Genomic DNA, 20,178 nt, shown 5'->3' with positions numbered 1-20,178 from the left:
GTCACATCCTGATAGCTAAGCTGGAGAAATGCAGGTTCGACAGAACTACCATTAAGTGGATACATAATTGGTTAAACAACCGCAAACAAAGAGTAACTATCAATGGAATGATGGGGGAGGTCTCAAGTGGAGTTCCCCAGGGATCTGTTCTGGGCCCAGTGTAGTTTAACATCTTTATTAATGACCTGGATATAGGAATAGAAAGCATCCTGATCAAATTTGCAGATGACACAAAGCTGGGCGGGAGGGGAGGGTTGGCAATACTTTGAAGGATAGAGCTAAAATTCAGAGGGATCTTGGTAAATTGGAGAACTGGGCTGTCAACAACAAAATGAAATTCAACAAAGACAAATGTAAGGTGATACACTTAAGGGAAAAATATCAAATGCAGAATGGGGGAAAACTGGCTTGGCAGCAGCACTGCTGAGAAGGATCTGGGAGTAGTGGTGGATCACAACCTCAACACGAGTCAGCAATGTGAAGCTGTTGCAAAAAAAAGCAAATGCAATTTTAGGGTGTATTAACAGAGACATAGCATACAAATCACAGGAGGTGATAGTACCGCTCTACTCAATGCTGTTAGGCCTCAGCTGGAGTATGGTGTCCAATTTTGGTCACCAATACATAGAAAAGATGTAGAAACTGGAAAGGATCCAGAGGCAAGCAACAAAGATGATCAAAGGGATAGAGTGCAAGTCATATGAGCAAAGGCTGAAGGAACTGGCTATGTTTAGTTTGGAAAAGAGGAGATTAAGGGGGGATATGACTAGTTTTCAGATACATGAAAGGTTACCATAAAGATGGAGAAAAGTTGTTCTTTTGCTACCAAGGGCAGGACAAGAGGCAATGGGTTCAAATTACAACACAGCAGATTTAGATTAAATTTCAGGAAAAAATTCCTATCTGTAAGAGCAGCAGGACAATGGAACAGACTGCCTAGGGAGATTGTGGAAGCTCCTTCACTGGAAGTTTTCAAAAGGAGGCCAAATAGCCATCTGTCTTGGATGGTTTAGACACAACAAATTCTGCATTGTGGCAGGTGGTTAAGAGATGCCCCTTTCTGTCCCTTCTAACCCTACGATTCTAAGATCTATGAATCTATTACATTTTTACTCATATAAAATGTTGCATTTAATTCCACATTTTTTGTGAAATTATCTAATTATACTTAATAGCAGTAGCATGAGTATTCAATTTCAAATATAAAAATGGGAATAGTGCTAAAGTTTCTTTAGGATTTCACTTCATCATTTTGTTTTTTTTCTCCCAAATAGCTTCCTTTTCCATCAAAGCACTATTTTCCAGTGCATTTGCCAAAAATTATTTTCTCCACGGCTTCTGCCAAAGCAAGATTTCCAGGGCAGATCAGAAAAGTTTCGCTGGAACAGGTTTCCGTTGGAAAATGCAGTTTTGTCAAAAACAAAATGTTTTGAGGGAATGTGTCAATTCTGATGAGATTTTTCAATCAAAAATTTCAAAATGATTCAAACTCAAAAGGAGGCATTTTGTTCAACTTCCTCATTTCATTTCATTTCATTCCAACTTCCTTGTTCTGTTTCATTTTTTATATGATCACAAAGAAATGTTTTGATAAGGTTCTTCTGATGTTTTAGAATATATCAAAATTTTGACTATTTGTCCTGATTCAGGATGAAAACACATTTTGGAATTTCCCTAGGGACAGAAATTCCATTTTCCAATGAGCTCTCAAGATTTGACTGTGCTTCTGTCAACATTGGTAGCAGGGGCCTTGGGTGGGGTTCGTCCTGATCTGACACAGAACAACTCTGTGATTGCTGGAAACTAGAAAACGTCCCTTCAGACTCAGCCTGAGGTAGAGCAATTCCAGTGACCTCACTTGGAAGGCAGACTCGCATTCCTTTCACTTTATGCCTAGAGTAGCGATTCTAACAGTTATGACCATGTCTAATGTTGATGTTGCTCCAAAGTGTGTGTGGGACACATTTAGGATAGGAATGAATCCCTCTTTGGGATTCTTGGGAACTGTGTGCTGCTTACATGTCCTGCAATGGGATTTGAGCCTGATGACTCCACATACATCATCCTCTGTGCACCACTGGGCTTGAAGCCCCTCTCTGCATGGCCTCCCTTTGTAGTCTCTCTGCATTGCACAGCCCTAGCAAAGGACATCTGTGCCAATGACAGAACAGAACCCAGAAGATGGATTTTATTTCAAACGTGTTGAATTCATGTTGTGAAAGCTGAGACGAAAGTACTAGGTACATGGTTCCACAGACACCATTTTGCTTCAGCAGAACAAAGCTATGTAGCAGTGCAATAGAGTTACTGACGGTCGATGCTATCTGAAAGTGTATAACTCCCACAAGGCCTTGTCAAAACTAGCAAAAGAGTTCTTTTTGTGCTCGGGAAGCACAGAGATCATACACCTCATGCAAACTCAGCCTGGGCCCTTCCAGTCAAGATGGGTTCTTTCCATTTCCAAATTATCACTAGTTCTTCAGACTATATTATGCCCATGGGGACAGCTGTGGAATCCCATTGTTTTCAGGGAGGGTGATGCAGTTGTCACTGATTGGATCTGAGTAAACAGTTCTGTTGCTGGTTCTGGCTTACTCAGCCTTGGTTGTGTTGGCACGGACAGGAGTGAAAGGCAGAAAAGATTTATTTTGGTCATCAGACGGCATGTAACATTCTTGGGGAGCAGATCTGCAGAGTGAGGTGGCCCCATTGTGTCAGATCCAGTTTCCAGAAGAGGACTATGCTGCTGCTGGCCATATGTGGTGGTGCCTTGGCTCGGGTCTGCTCCTACCATTTCTTATTCCACTTTACAACTTGTGGGTCATATTAGCTCCGTGGCTGCATTCTGAGGATCAGGTAGCAGCAGTGGTCGACTTTTGAGACGGTTGTATCGCCCTTTCTTGCCGATGCAGCTACTGTCATCCATGCTTTTGCTTAGAGCGCTCTACAAGATCCTTGTTTTTCTGGGCATGGTGAGTGATAGGGGCTTGTAGTGTAATAAAACAAAATCAATCAGTAACTCTTTGACAGGTGTTATTATTGTTAGGACCTAGAGCTGGCAAAGCAGCCATGGGAATTATTAGAACTGAAAATAATTGCGCTAACAGAATTTTCAAAGGGTCTGATTTAGTTCAGGTTTGAGGGTAAGAATGAGTTACTCTGATTTGACCCCTAAGGAAGTCCCAGGTTCTGGAAATAGAGAACCAGATGGCAAAGGTAAACCCTACCCATTGCCCCCCTCTAGGTTCATCTCTGCGAAGTGGAGGGGATGGAAAAGTTCATGGACAAAGATTTTGCGTTGGATGTCAGCTCCAACCAACCTGTCCTGGTGGCTGTGAAAATGCTGCGAGCAGATGCCAACAAGAATGCCAGGTATTGGGGTCATGTGGAGTTTGACGACTCAGTATGTACTGGAAGCTTGAGCCTCACTCAAAAAAATTCATACAAGCCCTGGGTAACAGGAGACTAAGTCCCATTTTCAAAAGCAACTCAAGTCTCCTCAGTTCCCTAGACCCTTTTGAAATGTGACCGATACATGGTTTATCAAGGGACACAATGGAGGCAGCAAAGGCTTTGCTCTGAGCATTCTCCTTGCATGGCACAGGGCATTCTGGTGATGCCAAAGACTTATGGCATATGGAACAATATTTCTTTTTTAAAACTCGGGAATTCCATTCAAAAGCAGCATTAGGAGAATGCATTGAGGAGTCAGGAGATGCCAGAGATGGGGTTGCATGTGGCCCCCTTGTGGGTGGGTGTAACTGTGCAGCCTTTCATTACATAGTTATGAGGAGTCTGGTGGCACCTTAAAGACTAACAGATTTATTTGGGCATAAGCTTTCATGGGTATGTGACACAGCAGGGAGAGGACGGACTGACCTGGGAATGTTGCAGGGGAGTTTTACTGGGACTGTCTGCATGAGGGATGGAATAGCAGGGGCTGACTTGACTTGAGGGACGATACCTGAGCCTGTAACCTGAGCCAGGAGGGGGATGGGGCCAGGTGACACCTTTGCCCGGGAAATTGGACAAAGGCTGGAGGAGGAGCCGGAGGGAGGAGGAGTGAGACTGCATAAGTGGAGTTTCAGTTTTGGGCTGGCTGGGAAACGCAGGGAACCCCAAGTCTGGGGTCTAAGCTCCTTGCCCCCCAGAGGGATCTGTCTAAAGGGTCCTGGTTGTTTTTACAAGCCCTGCTTAGAATTGTGTTCCTGTCATCTTATCATAGAAGGCAATCAGGTTGGTCAGGCATGACTTGCCCTTGGTGAATCCATGTTGACTGTTCCTGATCACCTTCCTCTCCTCCAAGTGCTTCAAAATGGATTCCTTGAGGACCTGCTCCATGATTTTGCCAGGCACTGAAGTAAGGCTGACTGGTCTGTAGTTCCCCAGATTCCTTCTTCCTTTTTTAAATATGGGCACTATATTTGCCTTTTTCCAATCGTCCGGGACCTCCCCCGATTGCCACGAATTTTCTAAGATAATGGCCAATGGCTCTGCAATCACATCAGCCAACTCCCTCAGCACCCTTGGATGCAGTGCATCTGGCCCCATGGACTTGTGCATGTCCAACTTTTCTAAATAGTCCTTAACCTGTTCTTTCACCACTAAGGGCTACTTACCTTCTCTCCATGCTGTGTTGCCCAGTGCAGCAGTCTGGGAGATGCCCTTGTCTGTGAAGACCGAGGCAAAAAAAGCATCGAGTACTTCAGCTTTCTCCACATCCTCTGTCACTATGTTGCCTCCCCCATTTAGTAAGGGTCCCACACTTTCCCTGCATACCTGTAGAAACCCTTCTTGTTACTCTTCACATCCCTTGCTAGCTACAACTCCAATCATGCCTTGGCCTTCCTGATTACACCCCTGCATGCTCAAGCAATATTTTTATACTCCTCCCTAGTCATCTGTCCAAATTTCCACTTCTTGTAAGCTTCCTTTTTGAGTTTAAGCTAACCAAAGATTTCCCTGCTAAGCCAAGCTGGTTGCCTGCCATATTTGCTATTCTTTCTGCACTTCGGGATGGCTTGTTCCTGTGCCCTCAATAAGGCTTCTTTAAAATACAGCCAGCTCTCCTGGACTCCTTTCCCCCTCATATTAGCATCCCAGGGGATCCTGCCCATCAGTTCCCTAAGGGAGTCTGCTTTTCTAAAGTCCAGGGTCCATATTTTGCTACTCTCCTTTCTTCCTTTTGTCAGAATCCTGACCTCAACCATCTCATGGTCACTGCTGCCTAGGTTGCCACCCAATTCTATTTCCCCTACCAATTCTTCCCTGTTTGTGAGCAGCAGGTCATGAGGAGCACAGCCTGTAGTCGGTTCTTCCAGCTCTTGTACCAGGAAGTTGTCCCCAACACTCTCCAAAAAAAGAAAAGGAGTACTTGTGGCACCTTAGAGACTAACAAATGTATTTGAGCATAAGCTTTCATGAGCTACAGCTCACTTCATCGGAATGCATCCGATGAAGTGAGCTGTAGCTCACAAAAGCTTATGCTCAAATAAATTTTTTAGTCTTTAAGGTGCCACAAGTACTCCTTTTCTTTTTGCGAATACAGACTAACATGGCTGCTACTCTGAAACCTCTCCAAAAACTTCCTGGATTGTCTGTGCACTGCTGTATTGCTCTCCCAGCAGATGTCAGGGTGATTGAAGTCCTCCATTAGAACCAGGTCCTGTGATCTGGAGACTTCAATTAGTTGTCTGAAGAAAGCCTCGTCTACCTCATCCTTATGATCTGGTGGTCTATAGCACACGTCCACCACGACATCACCCTTGTTGTTCTTGCCTCTAAACTTAACCCAAAGACTCTCAACAGGCTTTTGTCCAGTTTCAAACTGGAGCTCTGAGCAATCATACAGCTCTCTTACATACAATGCAACTCCTCCACCTTTCCTCCTGTACCTGTCCTTCCTGAACAGTTTATACCTGTCCATGACAGAGCTCCAGTCATGTGAACTGCCCCACCCAAGTTTCTGTTGTTCCAATCACATCATAGTTCCTTGATTGTGCCAGGACTTCCAATTCTTCCTGCTTGTTTCCCAGGCTTCTTACATTCGTGTACCTGCACCTAAGAAAACTAGCTGATTGCCCTTTCTCAGTATGAATCAGGAAGCTTCCCGTCTTATACCCTCCTCCTTGTGTTTCCTCCTGGTATCGCACTCCCCCACTTACCTCTGGGCTTAGGTCACCATCCCCAGTGAACCTAGTTTAAAGCCCTCCTCACTAGGTTAGAATTTCTCCTCATATTTCAGTATATTTATACCTGCATCTATAATTTTCACTCCAAGCATCTGAAGAAGTGGCGTTTTTTACCCACGAAAACTTATGCCCAAATAAATCTGTTAGTCTTTAAGGTGCCACCGGACTCATTGTTTTTGTGGATACAGACTAACATGGCTACCCCTCTGGTACTTGATTACATGGTTATGAGCATCAATCATTCCTGTTACACCCACTTCTGGGTCGGTGCCCCACCTGCCTCTCTGCACCCAGCTCCTGACTCTGGTCCCCCATCTCTGCTATTCCCTAGCTGTCCATGGTTCAACATTTGCAGGTTTTATTAAAACACTACACATGTTCAGTCCACCCCACTGGGCTTCTACCAAGAGCCCCGCCACCCTCAGCAATAGGCTCTGCTCTCAGTGCCAAAAAGCACAGTTTGGTCAGGTTAGGCCAAGCTCCAAGCAGTTCACAGGCCCCGCCCCCCCCGCCCTCAGTCGTGGGGGAGGGGGGCTGAGTGGCTCATGGCATCCTTGGCTATGTGTCTGGGATGGGGGCACTTCTGAGTGGCATCTGTCACCTGACGGAGACCAATGACCTTATTCACTACAGCGAGTCCTGTATGGTATTGGGTTGAAAGTATTCACCAAAGAAGGACTATTCAACCGCATGGGAAAGAGAGGAACTTTTATTATTATTATTTATTATTTATCTGACTAGTATGCGGCTGTCACCACTGCCTTCTACTTTAGAATCAGGACTGCTCAGTTTGCAGTCAGACCTGTCAGAGGCCTTATACAGCAACTGGAGAGTCTCCTTTAGCTCAAGTGGTAGGGGGCTATGCATTTACAGCAGGTGGACCTGAGTGCTGCCCCCATTGTTGCCATGAAATCCAAGTAGTCATGGGCTTCAACACAGGGAAAGCCAAGTAGTTCTAGGCAGCCACAGGTGTGTGTTACAAATAACAGACAAAAATCTGAGGTCATGCAATGTGAGGTCCTTGCTGCATGCATACCTAGACCAAAACTCTGTGAAGCTGAACTTAAGGTTGAGAACATGGATCAGCAACTAAGGGGAAAACACAAGAATGTTGTAGTTAATAAAATCAAGAGACTTTTTAAAATATAACTCCAGGATATTTGCAGTTAAGGTGAAACTTCATAAGCTCCCAAACACTTCGAAGTCTGGAAATGCCCAGTTAAGACACCGACATAACCTTAACTCTGCCTCCTTAGTGAGGCTAGCCTCTCTTCTTCCCATCTTTGTACCTTTCGTTCCTAGGACCCAGACAGGTTTGCTGGCCCAGGCACTTCCGTTGTGCAATGAGTTATTTTGGATCACGAGGGCTCTCAGAGCACATATACACAGCAGCTGGAGGTGAAATTCCCAGCTCAGATAGACAGCTACATGCTAGCGTGTTAGTAGCAATGTTGCCATGGCAGCATGGATGGTAGCTCAAGCTAGCTTCCTGAGTATATGGCTAGGATTGAGGATGGCTATCTCAAGCACTGCGTGTACTGCTGTGGCCATATGGCTATCTCTTAGTGAATGAGCTTGAGCAGAGCTAGCATGTGTACACCTCCCCAACCTGGGGATTACACCTCTCAGTGTAGCTGTACCAGAATGCTCTGCAGCAGACCTCCCAGCAGTTCCAGGTTTCACAAGACTGTCCTGCTGTGACCCTCCAGCCCCAGCTAAAGCAGCTCCCGTCCCACAGGTCTAGCTGGGCTTGGCTCCCCGCCTCATTGAGGGGCCAGGCCACATACGAGTGAGTGGCATGGTGACCCTGCGTGCCAGGAACCAGGTCACAATGCCTATCATAGGGAGCTGAATCCAACAAGCCCTGCAGGAGAGGAGCCACCACTGTGGGGTAAGTAGGAGGCAGGCTTGCTCTCAACCCCCAGGGGGCAGCACCTGTCCCACTTCAGCCCTTGCAAATGTTGGGAGATATGCCGCAGATCAGGCTGGCTTCCTAGTGCTTGGCTCATGGAACTGATGAGTTCGGCTGCGATTCTTTCATGGAGGTCCAAGAAGTCACGGACTCTGTGACTTTTGGGGACCTCCATGACTTCCACAGTGGTTGGTGTGGCTGATTTCAGGGCAGCCCTGGGCAGCTGGCTCTGGGGACTGCTGGAACAGAGACCTGTGTGGCTGGCTCTGGGAAACGCCCGAGCAGTGGTCCTGGGGGTGCCCTGGGGACCGCCCAAGCAGCAGTGGTCCCGGGGTGGCTGGAGCAGTGGCCCCAGGGGTGCCCAGAGGCCATCCAGAGAGCAGTCCCTGGGAGCAGCTGCTGAGGGGCTGTCAACCCCCAGCACTGGAGCAAGCCACTCCCCCCGCCCCCATCAGGGGCCCCCTGGAGCAGCAGGGCCCCAGAAGTAGAGATTTAGTCACGGGTATTTTGGGTAAAAGTCATGGACAGATCACGGGCCATGAATTTTTATTTATTGCCTGTGACCTGTCCATGACTTTTACCAAAAATACTCATGACTCAGTCTTAGCCTTACTGATGGGACCCATGCAGAACCTGTCCAGTGGCAGCCATGGAGGGGCTGTGGAGGTCAGAGCACTCTTCTTTGTCCAATGGGCAGCCAAACCTTATAGATCTTCCTTTGTGTTGCAGAGCAGCCGCCTGAAGGGGTGGGGTTGGGGTTGGGGAATAAAGGCCAGGTCATCTTCCAGGCCCATGTGATCCTAGGGGAGCAGCCAGGCCTAAGTGGTTTCCCAGGTGTAAACCCCAGGGACTGAGGCAGGAACAGGGAACAGAGTGCTAGTTAGTGAGACTCCAGGATAGTCCACAAGAGACACCAGCCTGAGAGAGCTGCCTTTTGGTGTCAGAACCATAATGCTTTAGCTGAGGTTTCTGGGAAGAGCAAGTTGCCTATGTGCCATTTGTTACCACCTCTGACCTGAGCCATGAGTACATTCTGTGAATAACCAGCTTGCATGGGAAGGTCCCTGAGTATGCACCACCAATTGCTGCTCCAGATGGAGCTCCCAGGCCCTGAAGGAAGGGATAGCTCAGTGGTTTGTGCATTGGCCTGCTAAATCCAAGGTGTGAGTTCAATCCTTGAGGGGGCCTATTAGGGATCTGGGGCAAAAATTGGGGATTGGTCCTGCTTTGAGCAGGGAGTTGGATTAGAAGATCTCCTGAGGTCCCTTCCAATCCTGATATTCTATGATTCTATGTGGCAATGGCTCAGCAATATCTTCCCATTAACATCTGTCACTAGTATTAGTGTACTTTGCTGTGCAAATTGCTCTCTGTGGTACTTTCCCCTGTTGTACATTGTATCATTAACTCCAGTGCCCAGCATGTTTTGGCTCTGTCCATCTATCCCTGTGGGTCTGTGTCTCTGGGGTTGTCCATGTATGCCCACATGTCATGTAGCTGTCCCTGTGGGCCAACGTGTGTCTGTGTGGTTTTGTTTCTGAAAGGAATGACTTTCTGAAAGAGATTAAGATCATGTCACGGCTCAAGGACCCCAATATCATCCGGCTGCTGGCAGTGTGCATCACTGACGACCCTCTCTGTATGATTACCGAGTACATGGAGAACGGAGACCTCAACCAGTTCCTATCCCGCCACGAGCCCCAGGTCCCCCCTGCCAGCAATGGACCCATTGTCAGGTAGCCCTTCCACTCTTGCATGGGGCTCCTCAGCTACACAGGACCCTACCACTCTCAGAGCATGATGGGGCAGAAGGCCAAGAGCATATGGGACTTCATGGAGGATGCAGAAAGGGGAGGATATGACTGGGTAGGGCCAGGGAGAGCAGGTGTGATGGGTGGGAGAGGGGTCACGAGAGCAGGTGTGGCTGGGTGGGAGTGGGGTTGTGAGAATGGGTGCAACTTGGTGAGGAGTAATGGTGTTGCTAGATAGGTGTGGGGGCAAAGTGGGTGTGGTTGGGTGTGGGGAAAGGGAGGCAGGTGTGACCAGACTGGGACAGTGAGAGGAGGTGGGGGGATGGTGAGTCTGGGTGGAGGTAAGGAGAGCAGGGGGACTGCATGCGGATGAGACAGAGTGGGGGGCGGCTGGGTGGGGGTAGGGAAAGTGAGTGTGACCAGGTAGAGGTAGTGAAAGCACAAGCAGGAGGAAATGCCTATTTCATTGTCATTTCTTGGGCTCCTCCTGGTGTCTCCAGCATTTTGTGTTGTTGCCCTGTTTTGGGGATGTGCCAAACCTTTGGGTAGCTGGGCTTGGACAAGCAGGAGCTGCTGCTCTGTAGGAATCTGGCCAGGCCACTCTGCCATCCATGCCATGTTCATTTCTTACTGCCATGCCAGTGACATATTGTAGGAGCACTCCTTCCCTGACTGGCCCTTCCAGCAGTATCTAGCCAGGGCCTGCACTACATGATACATCCATCAGTTACCATGGGAGCTTCTGCTGTAGGCTGTTGGTGTCCAGATTGTTGCCCCAGGGTTTGCATCGTACAAGGGTAGGTTTCTCTGAGTTGCCGAGGATGAGGTCCAACTGCTCCTGGTTAGGTGACATCACACCCAGGTGGCTCAAGGCCTGCTCAGCAGCCTCACCCCTCCTTTGGCCTTCCCTGTCTCCACAGCTACACTGACCTGAAGTTCATGGCCACTCAAATTGCCTCTGGCATGAAGTACCTGTCCTCTCTGAATTTTGTGCATCGGGACCTGGCCACACGCAACTGCTTGGTGGGTAAGAACTACACCATCAAGATAGCAGACTTCGGCATGAGCAGGAACCTGTACAGTGGAGACTACTACCGAATCCAGGGGCGGGCCGTGCTTCCTATTCGCTGGATGTCCTGGGAAAGTATTTTATTAGTAAGTGGAGACATTGCAACTGCCATGGGAACCAGTGAGAGAGATTGTGGGGAGCTGGCCTCTTCCCGTAGCAATGGGTGATCACGGGGAAAGGGTTTCAGTGCTCCCTGCCTGCAGCCATCTCCTGATTGATCAAGGGGCAGGATGGAATTGGGGGCTCTGTGTTTACATGCGTTGTCCAGGGCATTCGCTCCATTGCTGCTGTAATCTAGTGACATCTGAGCTGTCCCAGCATGGGGAGGCACTGCAGTGGGGGGCAGAAAAGGGGAAGATGGAGTTGTGACTGGGCCTATCCCATGAGCGTAGTGTCTCTTTACAGAAGGACTGGAGCATGTCTCGGACCCTGTGTGAGAGATGTGCAATATCTTCTCTTGGTGTGTTGCTTAGATCTGAATGAGAGTGGGGTTGCTTTTCTGTAGATTTGTATTGTCAATAAGTGGGTGCAGCTAAAGGCCTAGCTTGATAATTACAGCAGTTAGATGGTACTTTAACTGTTTGGGCTGCCATGCGTGTGCTGCAGCTGGTTGCCTACTGCGGGGCATTTTGCCTGTAGCAAGGACCTTGCCAAGTGAGCTCATTACTTGAGGTCACCTCCCACTTAAGCCCAGCCCTCCCGCTCCTTGGCTCTCTGACAGCTACCTGGGAAGCGTGGAGACTATTCTATGTGGAGCCAATCAGATCTCCTCTCTAGTCACCCAGAAGCAATGGAAGATAATAGGCATCTACACCCGCCATAGCCTGTTGGAGGTATGAGGGTGCTGGGGGAAGGGGATCTGGAGTGCACTGCACTCTGTCCATTCTCTGTCATCCACGCCCCACTTCATTTATCACAGCCTGACAGGCAGATCCTGGCATTTCTCATTCAGTGCTTGTGTTTATCTATGTGATGGGTATACAAATCCCAGACTGACACGGAAGAGGATAAAGGACAGTGCTGGGCCTGGCTAGCTCCACCCCTCCAACTGGAGACAGCCTAGCTGGGAAGGAGTACTGACCTACCCTGCCGGTGCCTGCCAAAAGGGACGCCTCCCCGAAATAACAGGACTGTGTGCTGAGCCCTGCTGGGGCTGACAGTTCAGCTTCCTTTTTTCTTTTTCTTTACCCAGGATCACAAGCAAAGGGAGCAGTGGCAGAAAGTGGCCCCAGGGAGGGTAACTTGCACTCTCCCCCCACCCCCTGGGTCAATGCAGCTCACCCTCCTAGGGCCCTGGGTCAGAGACTAGTGGAGTGGGTGGGTCTGAGCTCCCCTATCACTACCCTATGACTGAATGGATGCTAACCAGTAGGGCAGCTAGCCAATCAAAGACCCTACTACTGTCTATTAAGACCTGTGCATAAGGCTCCCTTTGCCAACACGAGTACAATTCAAGAGACTGTAGCAGACCCACCTCCTAGTTCCTGCACACTCCCCATTGTAAAGGTTAATGAAAGCCTGGCGAAACACATGTCCTGAAGCTCGCCAGACCCTGGCTCTGATGAGCTGCTGGTGGGAGTGGGGTCACAAAGCATGAGCCCTCCCCGAGCAATTTAATGCCACCAGCCCTGGAGAGCTGAAACCTCTGGACCAGGAGAGAGATGCCAGTTCATGTGACATGGAGCAAAACAAGGTGTGATTTCTAATGCTATGGGTGATTTACCACTAGAACAGCTCACCTAGGGCTGTGGTAAATGGGTCTCATTCCAAAAGATCTGCTGTAGCTCAGTCACAGGCTATTGAACTCCAGGCAGGGATCTCTCTCACCTGTGCTATGCAGAAGCTCAGATGAGTTGGGTCATGATGGGCCCTTCTTGCCCAAAAATCTGTGAAAAGAGGGAGAGGGAGGGAAGAGCTGAGAGTTGGAGAAAAATGTAATTCTGTCAGACAGGTGCTCTAAGCTCTCTCTCCCTCTGCAAATAGGAGTTCCACATGCAGATTGTGATGATGGCAAGCCAGGTGTCAGCTCAGGTCAGAACCCCAGGCCAGTTCACTTGTGTGTTCGTAGATCAAAGTGTTAAATGTGTCCTCAGATTTTAAACTTAATGAAAACTAGTGGAATGTTCCATGTATCATTTGCACTTATCTGTTCCTGTTATAATGTAAAAGCAAACATTTACATGGTATATATCCTGAGACTAAATAACCCACCCAAGAAATCTTGTGAAATGCTAATGAAGGATTTAAGGACTTTAACAGACTTTAATTTCAAAGCAAATTATGCATGATGGTTGGAGGTCAAAAAGCTAAGTCATTTTTCAGTCATCCTCATCAGAGGAAAAGCCCACATGGGTACAGATGCTATCATCTTGCAAGCAAGACACAAGAAGTACTTCTTCCACTCTACTCCGTGCTGATTAGGCCTCAACTGGAGTATTGTGTCAGGCTCTGTTAGCCACATTTCAGGAAAGATGTGGACAAACTGAAAAGAGTCCAGAGAAGAGCGACAAAAATGATTAAACATCTAGAAAATATGACCTATGAGGGAAGTTTGAAAAAATTGGGTTTGTTTAGTCTGGAGAAGAGAAGACTGAGAGGGGACATGATAACAATTTTCAGGTATGTAAAAGATTGTTATGAGGAGAAGGGAGAAAAGCTGTTTTTCTTAACCTCTGAGAATAGGACAAGAAGCAATGATCTTAAATTGGAACAACAGCGGTTTAGGTTGGATATTAGGAAAAACTTCCTAACTGTCAGGGTGGTTAAGCACTGGAATAATTTGCTTAGGGAGGTTGTAGAGTCTCCATCATTGGAGATTTTTAAGAGCAGGTTAGACAAACACCTGTCAGGAATCGTTTAGATAATACTGAGTCATGCCATGAGGGCAGGAGACTGGACTAGATGACCTCTCAAGGTCCCTTCCAGTCGTATGATTCTATGATCTTGCTTTCTGGTGTGAAGAAACTATAAATATGGATTCAAAGAAAGATCCTTTTATCTCTGGATAGTTTGGATTCTAACAGGGCAGAATAACTGAATGAGAAGACAGAGATCCCCAGAGTTATTCTAGGTAGCCCTGAGAGATTTTTGGGAAATTGGCAGATTACTACATCTCTGTTACCATTGAGATGAGTTACAAACTGTGACTCATCTGTTATTATATTTTACCTGCTTTAACTTCTTCGCTCTCATTTCCTTTTCTTAGCTAATAAACCTATAATTACAGGTTTCAGAGTAGCAGCCGTGTTAGTCTGTATTCGCAAAAAGAAAAGGAGTACTTGTGGCACCTTAGAGACTAACAAATTTATTAGAGCATAAGCTTTCGTGAGCTACAGCTCACTTCATCGGATGCATCCGATGAAAAGTACTCCTTTACTTTTTGCGAAACCTATAATTAGTTTACTATATAATAGACTGCTAACATTGTCTTTGGTGTAAAATCCAGGTTACCAATTGATCTGGGGTAAGTGACTGGCCTCTTGGGATTGGGAGAAACCTGATGTGGTGGGATTTTAAGTTCGTGACCTTTTATCACAAAATTCAGTTTGGGTGGCAAGATAGACAGGATAGTCTAAGGGGACAGTCTGTAATTCCATGGTAAGATTGGGATAGTGATCCAGGAGTTCACATTTGTTACTGGCTTGGTGAAATCTAATTATGGAACAAACCACCAGTTCGGGGTGTCTGCCCTGTTTTCTGATAGTCTGCCCTGAGGTCAGCACTCTCAACTGTTGGCGCACCCATGGGGAAAAATATGGTGGTTGCTGAGCACCCACCAGCAGCCCCCCATCAGCTTCCCCCCCCCACCAGCACCTTCCGCCTGCCAGCAGGCCCTGTGGATCAGCGCCTTCCCCCCATCCCCCCATCTCCCGCTATGCCGCCTGCCCACCGCAAACAGCTGTTTTGTGGTGTTCAGGAAGGGAGGGAGGGGGGAGAAGTGAGGATGCACCGTCCTTGGGGGAGGGGGCGGAACTGGGTGGGAAGAGGTGGGGCAAGGGTGGAGCCTTGCGGGGAAGGGGTGGGGAGGGGGAAGGGCCTGGGGCAGAGCCGGGGGGTTAAGCACTCCCCAGCACTTTCGAAGTGGTGCCTGTGGCTACACCAGACAGCATGACACAGATCATGAATAAATCTGAATGTGAACAAGATCTGGAAACATGTCTTGGTGCCTCTAGTGGTTTCTGTTGTTGCCATCTGAATGTTTTTGCTGAGATGAGAGAAGAGGGATTGGCTGTGGGGGTGGGGAGGGAGAGAGAATGTGTGCGTGTGCGAGCATACGCATCTGTAATCCTGAGCTTCCTATTTCTGTTTTCTTCCATAGGGCAAATTCACTACAGCCAGTGATGTCTGGGCTTTTGGGGTGACACTATGGGAAACCTTCACTTTTTGCCGAGAGCAGCCATATTCCCAGCTGTCAGATGAACAGGTCATTGAGAATACTGGAGAATTCTTCAGGGATCAGGGGCGGCAGGTAGGAAAAGTGGAGGGAAAATACATCCGAGGAAGAGACAGAAAATAATTAATTCAGGGTGGGGTGGGGAGGTACTCATTCAACATAACCAGCCCATGAAAAGCTTGGTTACGGATAAATTAAGCTTGAAAGTGCAATTTCTATCAAAACCTTTAAAGGAAGAGCTTCATAAACTTTCAATTTCCAATGTAAACAGAAATGCAATGTTAGAGAGGCTGAAAATTCAGCCTTAAGGTCGGTCTCACTTTAAAGATGAAAAAGGAGAGTTTGGAAATGTCCAGTGCTGGTTCCTGCAGAGCCCTCTCTGTGCCTAGGTTCTTTGAGAATGTCCAGAAACGTAGAGGAACGTAGAGGCTAGGGTGACCAGAAAGCAAGGGTGAAAAATTGGGATAGGATGGGGGGGGGGTAATAGGGTCCTAGGGAAGACAAAGCCCCTAATATTGGGACAGTCCTGGTAAAATCTGGACATCTGGTCACCCTACTTCCAGCACACACAGGGTTATGTCGTCAATAACTTTCAAAATCAAGAACAAAATTTTCTAGACAACCTTGGCAGCTCCCCCCGTCTGATCCCTTAGACTGAGCTACACCTGTGTTGGCAATAGAAACTCCCCTGGCTCCTGACTTCTCAAAGCCATCGCAATCTGCACTGCCAAGTGCCTTTTCTGGGAGCAGTTATACTTCATTGCTCCGCCAGGCACACTAGTTTTTCATAGATTCCAAGGCCAGAATGGACCATTCTGATCGTCTAGTCTGATCTCCTGTATAGCACAGGCCACAGAACTTCCCCACAGTAATTCCTGGAGCAGATCTCTTAGAAAAAACATCCCATCTTGATTTTAAAATGGTCAGTGGTGGAGAGTCCACCACAGCCCTTGGTAAATTGTTCCATTGATTAATCACCCTCGTTGTCAAAAATATATGCCCCTTGTTTACAGTCTACAGTAGCAATGTATCACTAGACACTTAGTCAGGTATATTATACCCAAATTCCATATCCTGCATTCTGGCACACTGCTAATGTGCTCTGTCTGCATTCAGTGTGCTTCATTCCTACCCAACATGCACTGCAATGGCTTGGCGATGGAAACACCCATTGGCATGACATAAATTGCTGAGTATTTTCAGCATGATTCACACCCATCAGAGTCAGTTTCAGCCTGTCTGCAGTTTTAAGCAAACGTCTTTTTGGTGAAACTTTGTTGCTAGAGTTGTTTGAAAATTTTTTGACTAATAGGTTTCCTTTGGAAAATGCAGTTTCATTAAAATCAGAACTTTTCACAGGAATGTGTTTGATTTTGATGAAATTTCACTGGAAAAATCTCTAAGTGAATCATTTCATCTTTCTCATTTAATTTCAATAATGTCAAAATGTTTTGTTTCAACTTTACTGTTTTGACTTTTATATTATATTAAAATTAATATTATATATCTACTATTAAATATAATATATTAAATATTTTATATTGTTTTGACATTCAATAAGGTAAAATTATTTCATTTTAATAAAAACATTTTGATGTTTTGGAATTTCCATTCGGTGGAAAATTTAGACTTTTATTTCAATTTTGAAAGAAAACAAATATTGAAATGTTGGAATTTCCTGCAGAATGGAAATTCCATTTTCTGCCCAACTCTTTGTCGCTGCAGCTGCATACATCTTATGAAGATTTCAGGCAGCTGGGTTAAGGTTTGGTGAAGTTAGCATGTGTGTGTGTGGGACCTTTGGCTTTCTTTTACTACAATGGGGCACCAGCCCCTCCATAATGAGAAATCAAGTTCCCTGGGGTGAGTTTGCTCTTCTTCCAGGCTAAGTATGCCATTAACTCTCTGCTTTTGTAATGTCTGTCTTGTTTTGAAGACATACCTTCCCCAGCCTGCCCTCTGCCCTGATCCTGTCTACAAGCTAATGCTCAGCTGCTGGAGACGAGACACGAAAGATCGCCCCTCCTTCCAGGAAATTCACCGCCTCCTCCAACCACCAGCCAGCGAAGAGTGACACTTTGCTTCCTTCACACGTCCTGGTCCTCATCCCACCCTAGAAGATCCACCTGTAAAAACTGAAGCCACTTCACCTGGACTCACAACAAAACCTGGGCAGTGGTGCTTCTTCTACTGCACATTAAACAATCACCATTAGCAGAGAAAAAAGTGAGAAGGAACCAAGCCTAGATCAGACCAAATCCATAGCTCATATGACAAGCTAACTCTGGAATGACAAAGGATGAACAAGGGTTACTGATAGATGTGGTATGTTCCTGTTTATCAGTGGATTCAGTCAAAGAGGATTCTGTTTTCCCATTTTGGAAAGGGAAATGTAAGGTCCATGTTCTCCATGAGGAGGCTCCTTGTGTAGGGAGCGTGTGCTGGAAATGCATCTGTGGATGGGAGTACACACCAGGAAAGTGCCTGGTAAAAGGAGGGTAGTTGGGGGATGTGCCTAGTGCAGGGAATGCCAGTGAGGAACACAGTAATGCAGGAGTTGCCACTAAAGCAGAGTGGGCTGTGCAATTACAAAGTGAAAACTGAACCTGTCTGGACACTTTTAGGTTTCAGACAGGCTCAACGGATTTAGCATTCGCCTGGTTAGGATTCCTCCCATCCTTGCTTGGTTATAGCCCGTTAGACAGGAGAAAGCCCAAACACATTGTGTAGTACAATGTGCCAGCTGCTGGGCTGGAATGTGCATTCTGCTTGGTAGGTGAACAGTCCCACTGCAATGGAGGCATTGCTTTCTGAGGAGCATATGGTTTACTGCATCTGCTGCAGGACCAATGAGTAATAACAAGCCACCCATCTAGAGTGCCCTCCTTTGACCCAGGCACAGCCTCTTGAGAGGGCCTGATGTCCTAGAGAAATGCATTCTGTATCTGCTGTTCATGTTGTCAAGGTAGGGAAATCCTACAGCTACCAGATTAGTGCGGTAGGTGCTAGCTCTGCATTTCCTGAGAATCAGAGAGATGTTTTAGATCAAACATTTAATTTCAAAGGGTAATGGCCATAATCACCCAGTTCCCTCCCCATGTATAAACCCCCCTCACCTTCTTGAGCTTTTATAAGTAAAGGAACAGGATCTTGCACTACTCTGGACATCCGCCAGCACCGAGGGCTGCCACTAGCACCCACTCCTGCTTGTAGTAACCTTGAGCACCATGATAACATTGTTTGTTGTGAATATAATGCCTGGAGTTACCACTAATGATAGCTCCTCTCCTACCTACCCCATCTTGACACAGAAGCTCTCTTGGCATGTCATGTTCTATTCTAGGGCTTGGTCTGACCCCCAGCTGTGGTCTGGCAGGATTTCCAGCCAAAAGTACTTGGGACCAATTTAGCCATGGTTGGAGCTTTTGTGAGAATGAATGTGCTCCCCGGCATCCCCTAGATTTGGCTGCTGCATGCATGAATGATTTGGGCAGTGTCCCTACTGGTCCTGTTTGCTCTGTCAGTTTCCAGTCAATGTACACAAAGGGGCTTGCTGATGCAATGGGTGTGAAAGTGAGACTCTTACAGTATGGAATACACCTTTGTTCTCTACAGGGATGCCTGTTGTTTGCATACACATCAGCCCTTGAAATTCAGCAGAGAACACAGTTGGTCTGATATGCTCATCCTGAGATGCCCAAACCCATAGCACGGTTTCTAGTATACTATAACCTAGCATGGATAGGGCAAACCATTGCAGGGACATGAGCTGTGTGAAATAGTTGGCTGCCTCACTCATCCTGACAGCAGCTGGTATGTCGACACAGCAGCTCTGTTTGCATCAGAACCACCTTGGCTATCACCACCCAGCAAGACTTACAATTGCAGTTGTACCAATTGCCAAAGTGGCTGGAATGACTCATGAACATGGGTGCCAACCTCAGGGCAGTCTGTTAAGAAACGAGGCACGAACCCCAAACTGGTTGTATGTTCCGTACTTAGATTTCATCAACCAAGTAACAAGTGTGAACTCCTCAACCATTGTAACAGCCTTAACGTGGCTCGGGCACTCAGGGATGTCTTGTCACCCAGACAAGCCTGCCTCTGTGATAGATGGACCCTTACACCAAAAATCACAGCAATATTCAGGAGTACTTGTGGCACCTTAGAGACTAACAAATTTATTAGAGCATAAGCTTTCGTGAGCTACAGCATCCGATGCATCTGATGAAGTGAGCTGTAGCTCACGAAAGTTTATGCTCTAATAAATTTGTTAGTCTCTAAGGTGCCACAAGTACTCCTTTTCTTTTTGCGAATACAGACTAAAACGGCTGCTACTCTGAAACCTAGCAATATTCAGGTTATACAAGTCCCAAAGTACCACTCACTTAGCCCAGGTCAAGTGCACCCTAGATTTCTCACTAAAGACAATGTTTGTAGTCAATCCTGTAATAAACTACCAAAAGGTTTATTAAAAGAAATAAGAGTTATTTACAGGGTTAAAGCAGGTGCCAAAAGATTATGATAGCTGCTATAATATGCAAGCTTTATATGTTCTTTGCTTATGTTTAGGAATCTTTGCTCCTCAGAGTCCAAACAGCATATTTATTCCCTTTGCCCCCGAGTTCAAACTGATGGGACAAACATTTGTGCACGTCACCACTTCATGGGTGTGGGGGGAAGAAATCAACAAGTTTTTTGTCCACTGGTGTACCACAGTGGCTTGTCTTGTGTCTGTAGATCTTTTGTTGGTCAGGAGATGACACTTCTTGTGGTACACTAGTATTTCACACTTTGGTAATGCTTCTCTCCTGATGGTGGTGAGGGTATCCCAGTTTCATAGCAAACGCTTTCATAGTTAC

At 46.8% G+C, this 20,178-nt stretch overlaps 1 protein-coding gene across 1 annotated transcript in view; it reads left to right on the top strand.

Moving 5' to 3' along the window:
- Positions 1 to 19,463, top strand: part of DDR2 (discoidin domain receptor tyrosine kinase 2) — a 149,849-nt gene extending 130,386 nt beyond the window's left edge. Inside the window, exons 13-17 of the mRNA XM_038414608.2 lie at positions 3,245 to 3,372; positions 9,648 to 9,839; positions 10,775 to 11,009; positions 15,242 to 15,391; positions 17,253 to 19,463. Of these exons, the coding sequence (XP_038270536.1) occupies positions 3,245 to 3,372; positions 9,648 to 9,839; positions 10,775 to 11,009; positions 15,242 to 15,391; positions 17,253 to 17,390 (843 nt within the window). The 3' untranslated portion in view covers positions 17,391 to 19,463. The remainder of the gene's footprint in view (positions 1 to 3,244; positions 3,373 to 9,647; positions 9,840 to 10,774; positions 11,010 to 15,241; positions 15,392 to 17,252) is intronic.
- The last annotated feature ends 715 nt before the right edge of the window (positions 19,464 to 20,178 follow it).

This window comes from Dermochelys coriacea, chromosome 8 (assembly GCF_009764565.3).
Source record: "Dermochelys coriacea isolate rDerCor1 chromosome 8, rDerCor1.pri.v4, whole genome shotgun sequence".
In the NCBI taxonomy this organism is placed as follows: Eukaryota; Metazoa; Chordata; order Testudines; family Dermochelyidae; genus Dermochelys; species Dermochelys coriacea.
This window is presented reverse-complemented; position numbering and strand designations above follow the sequence as displayed.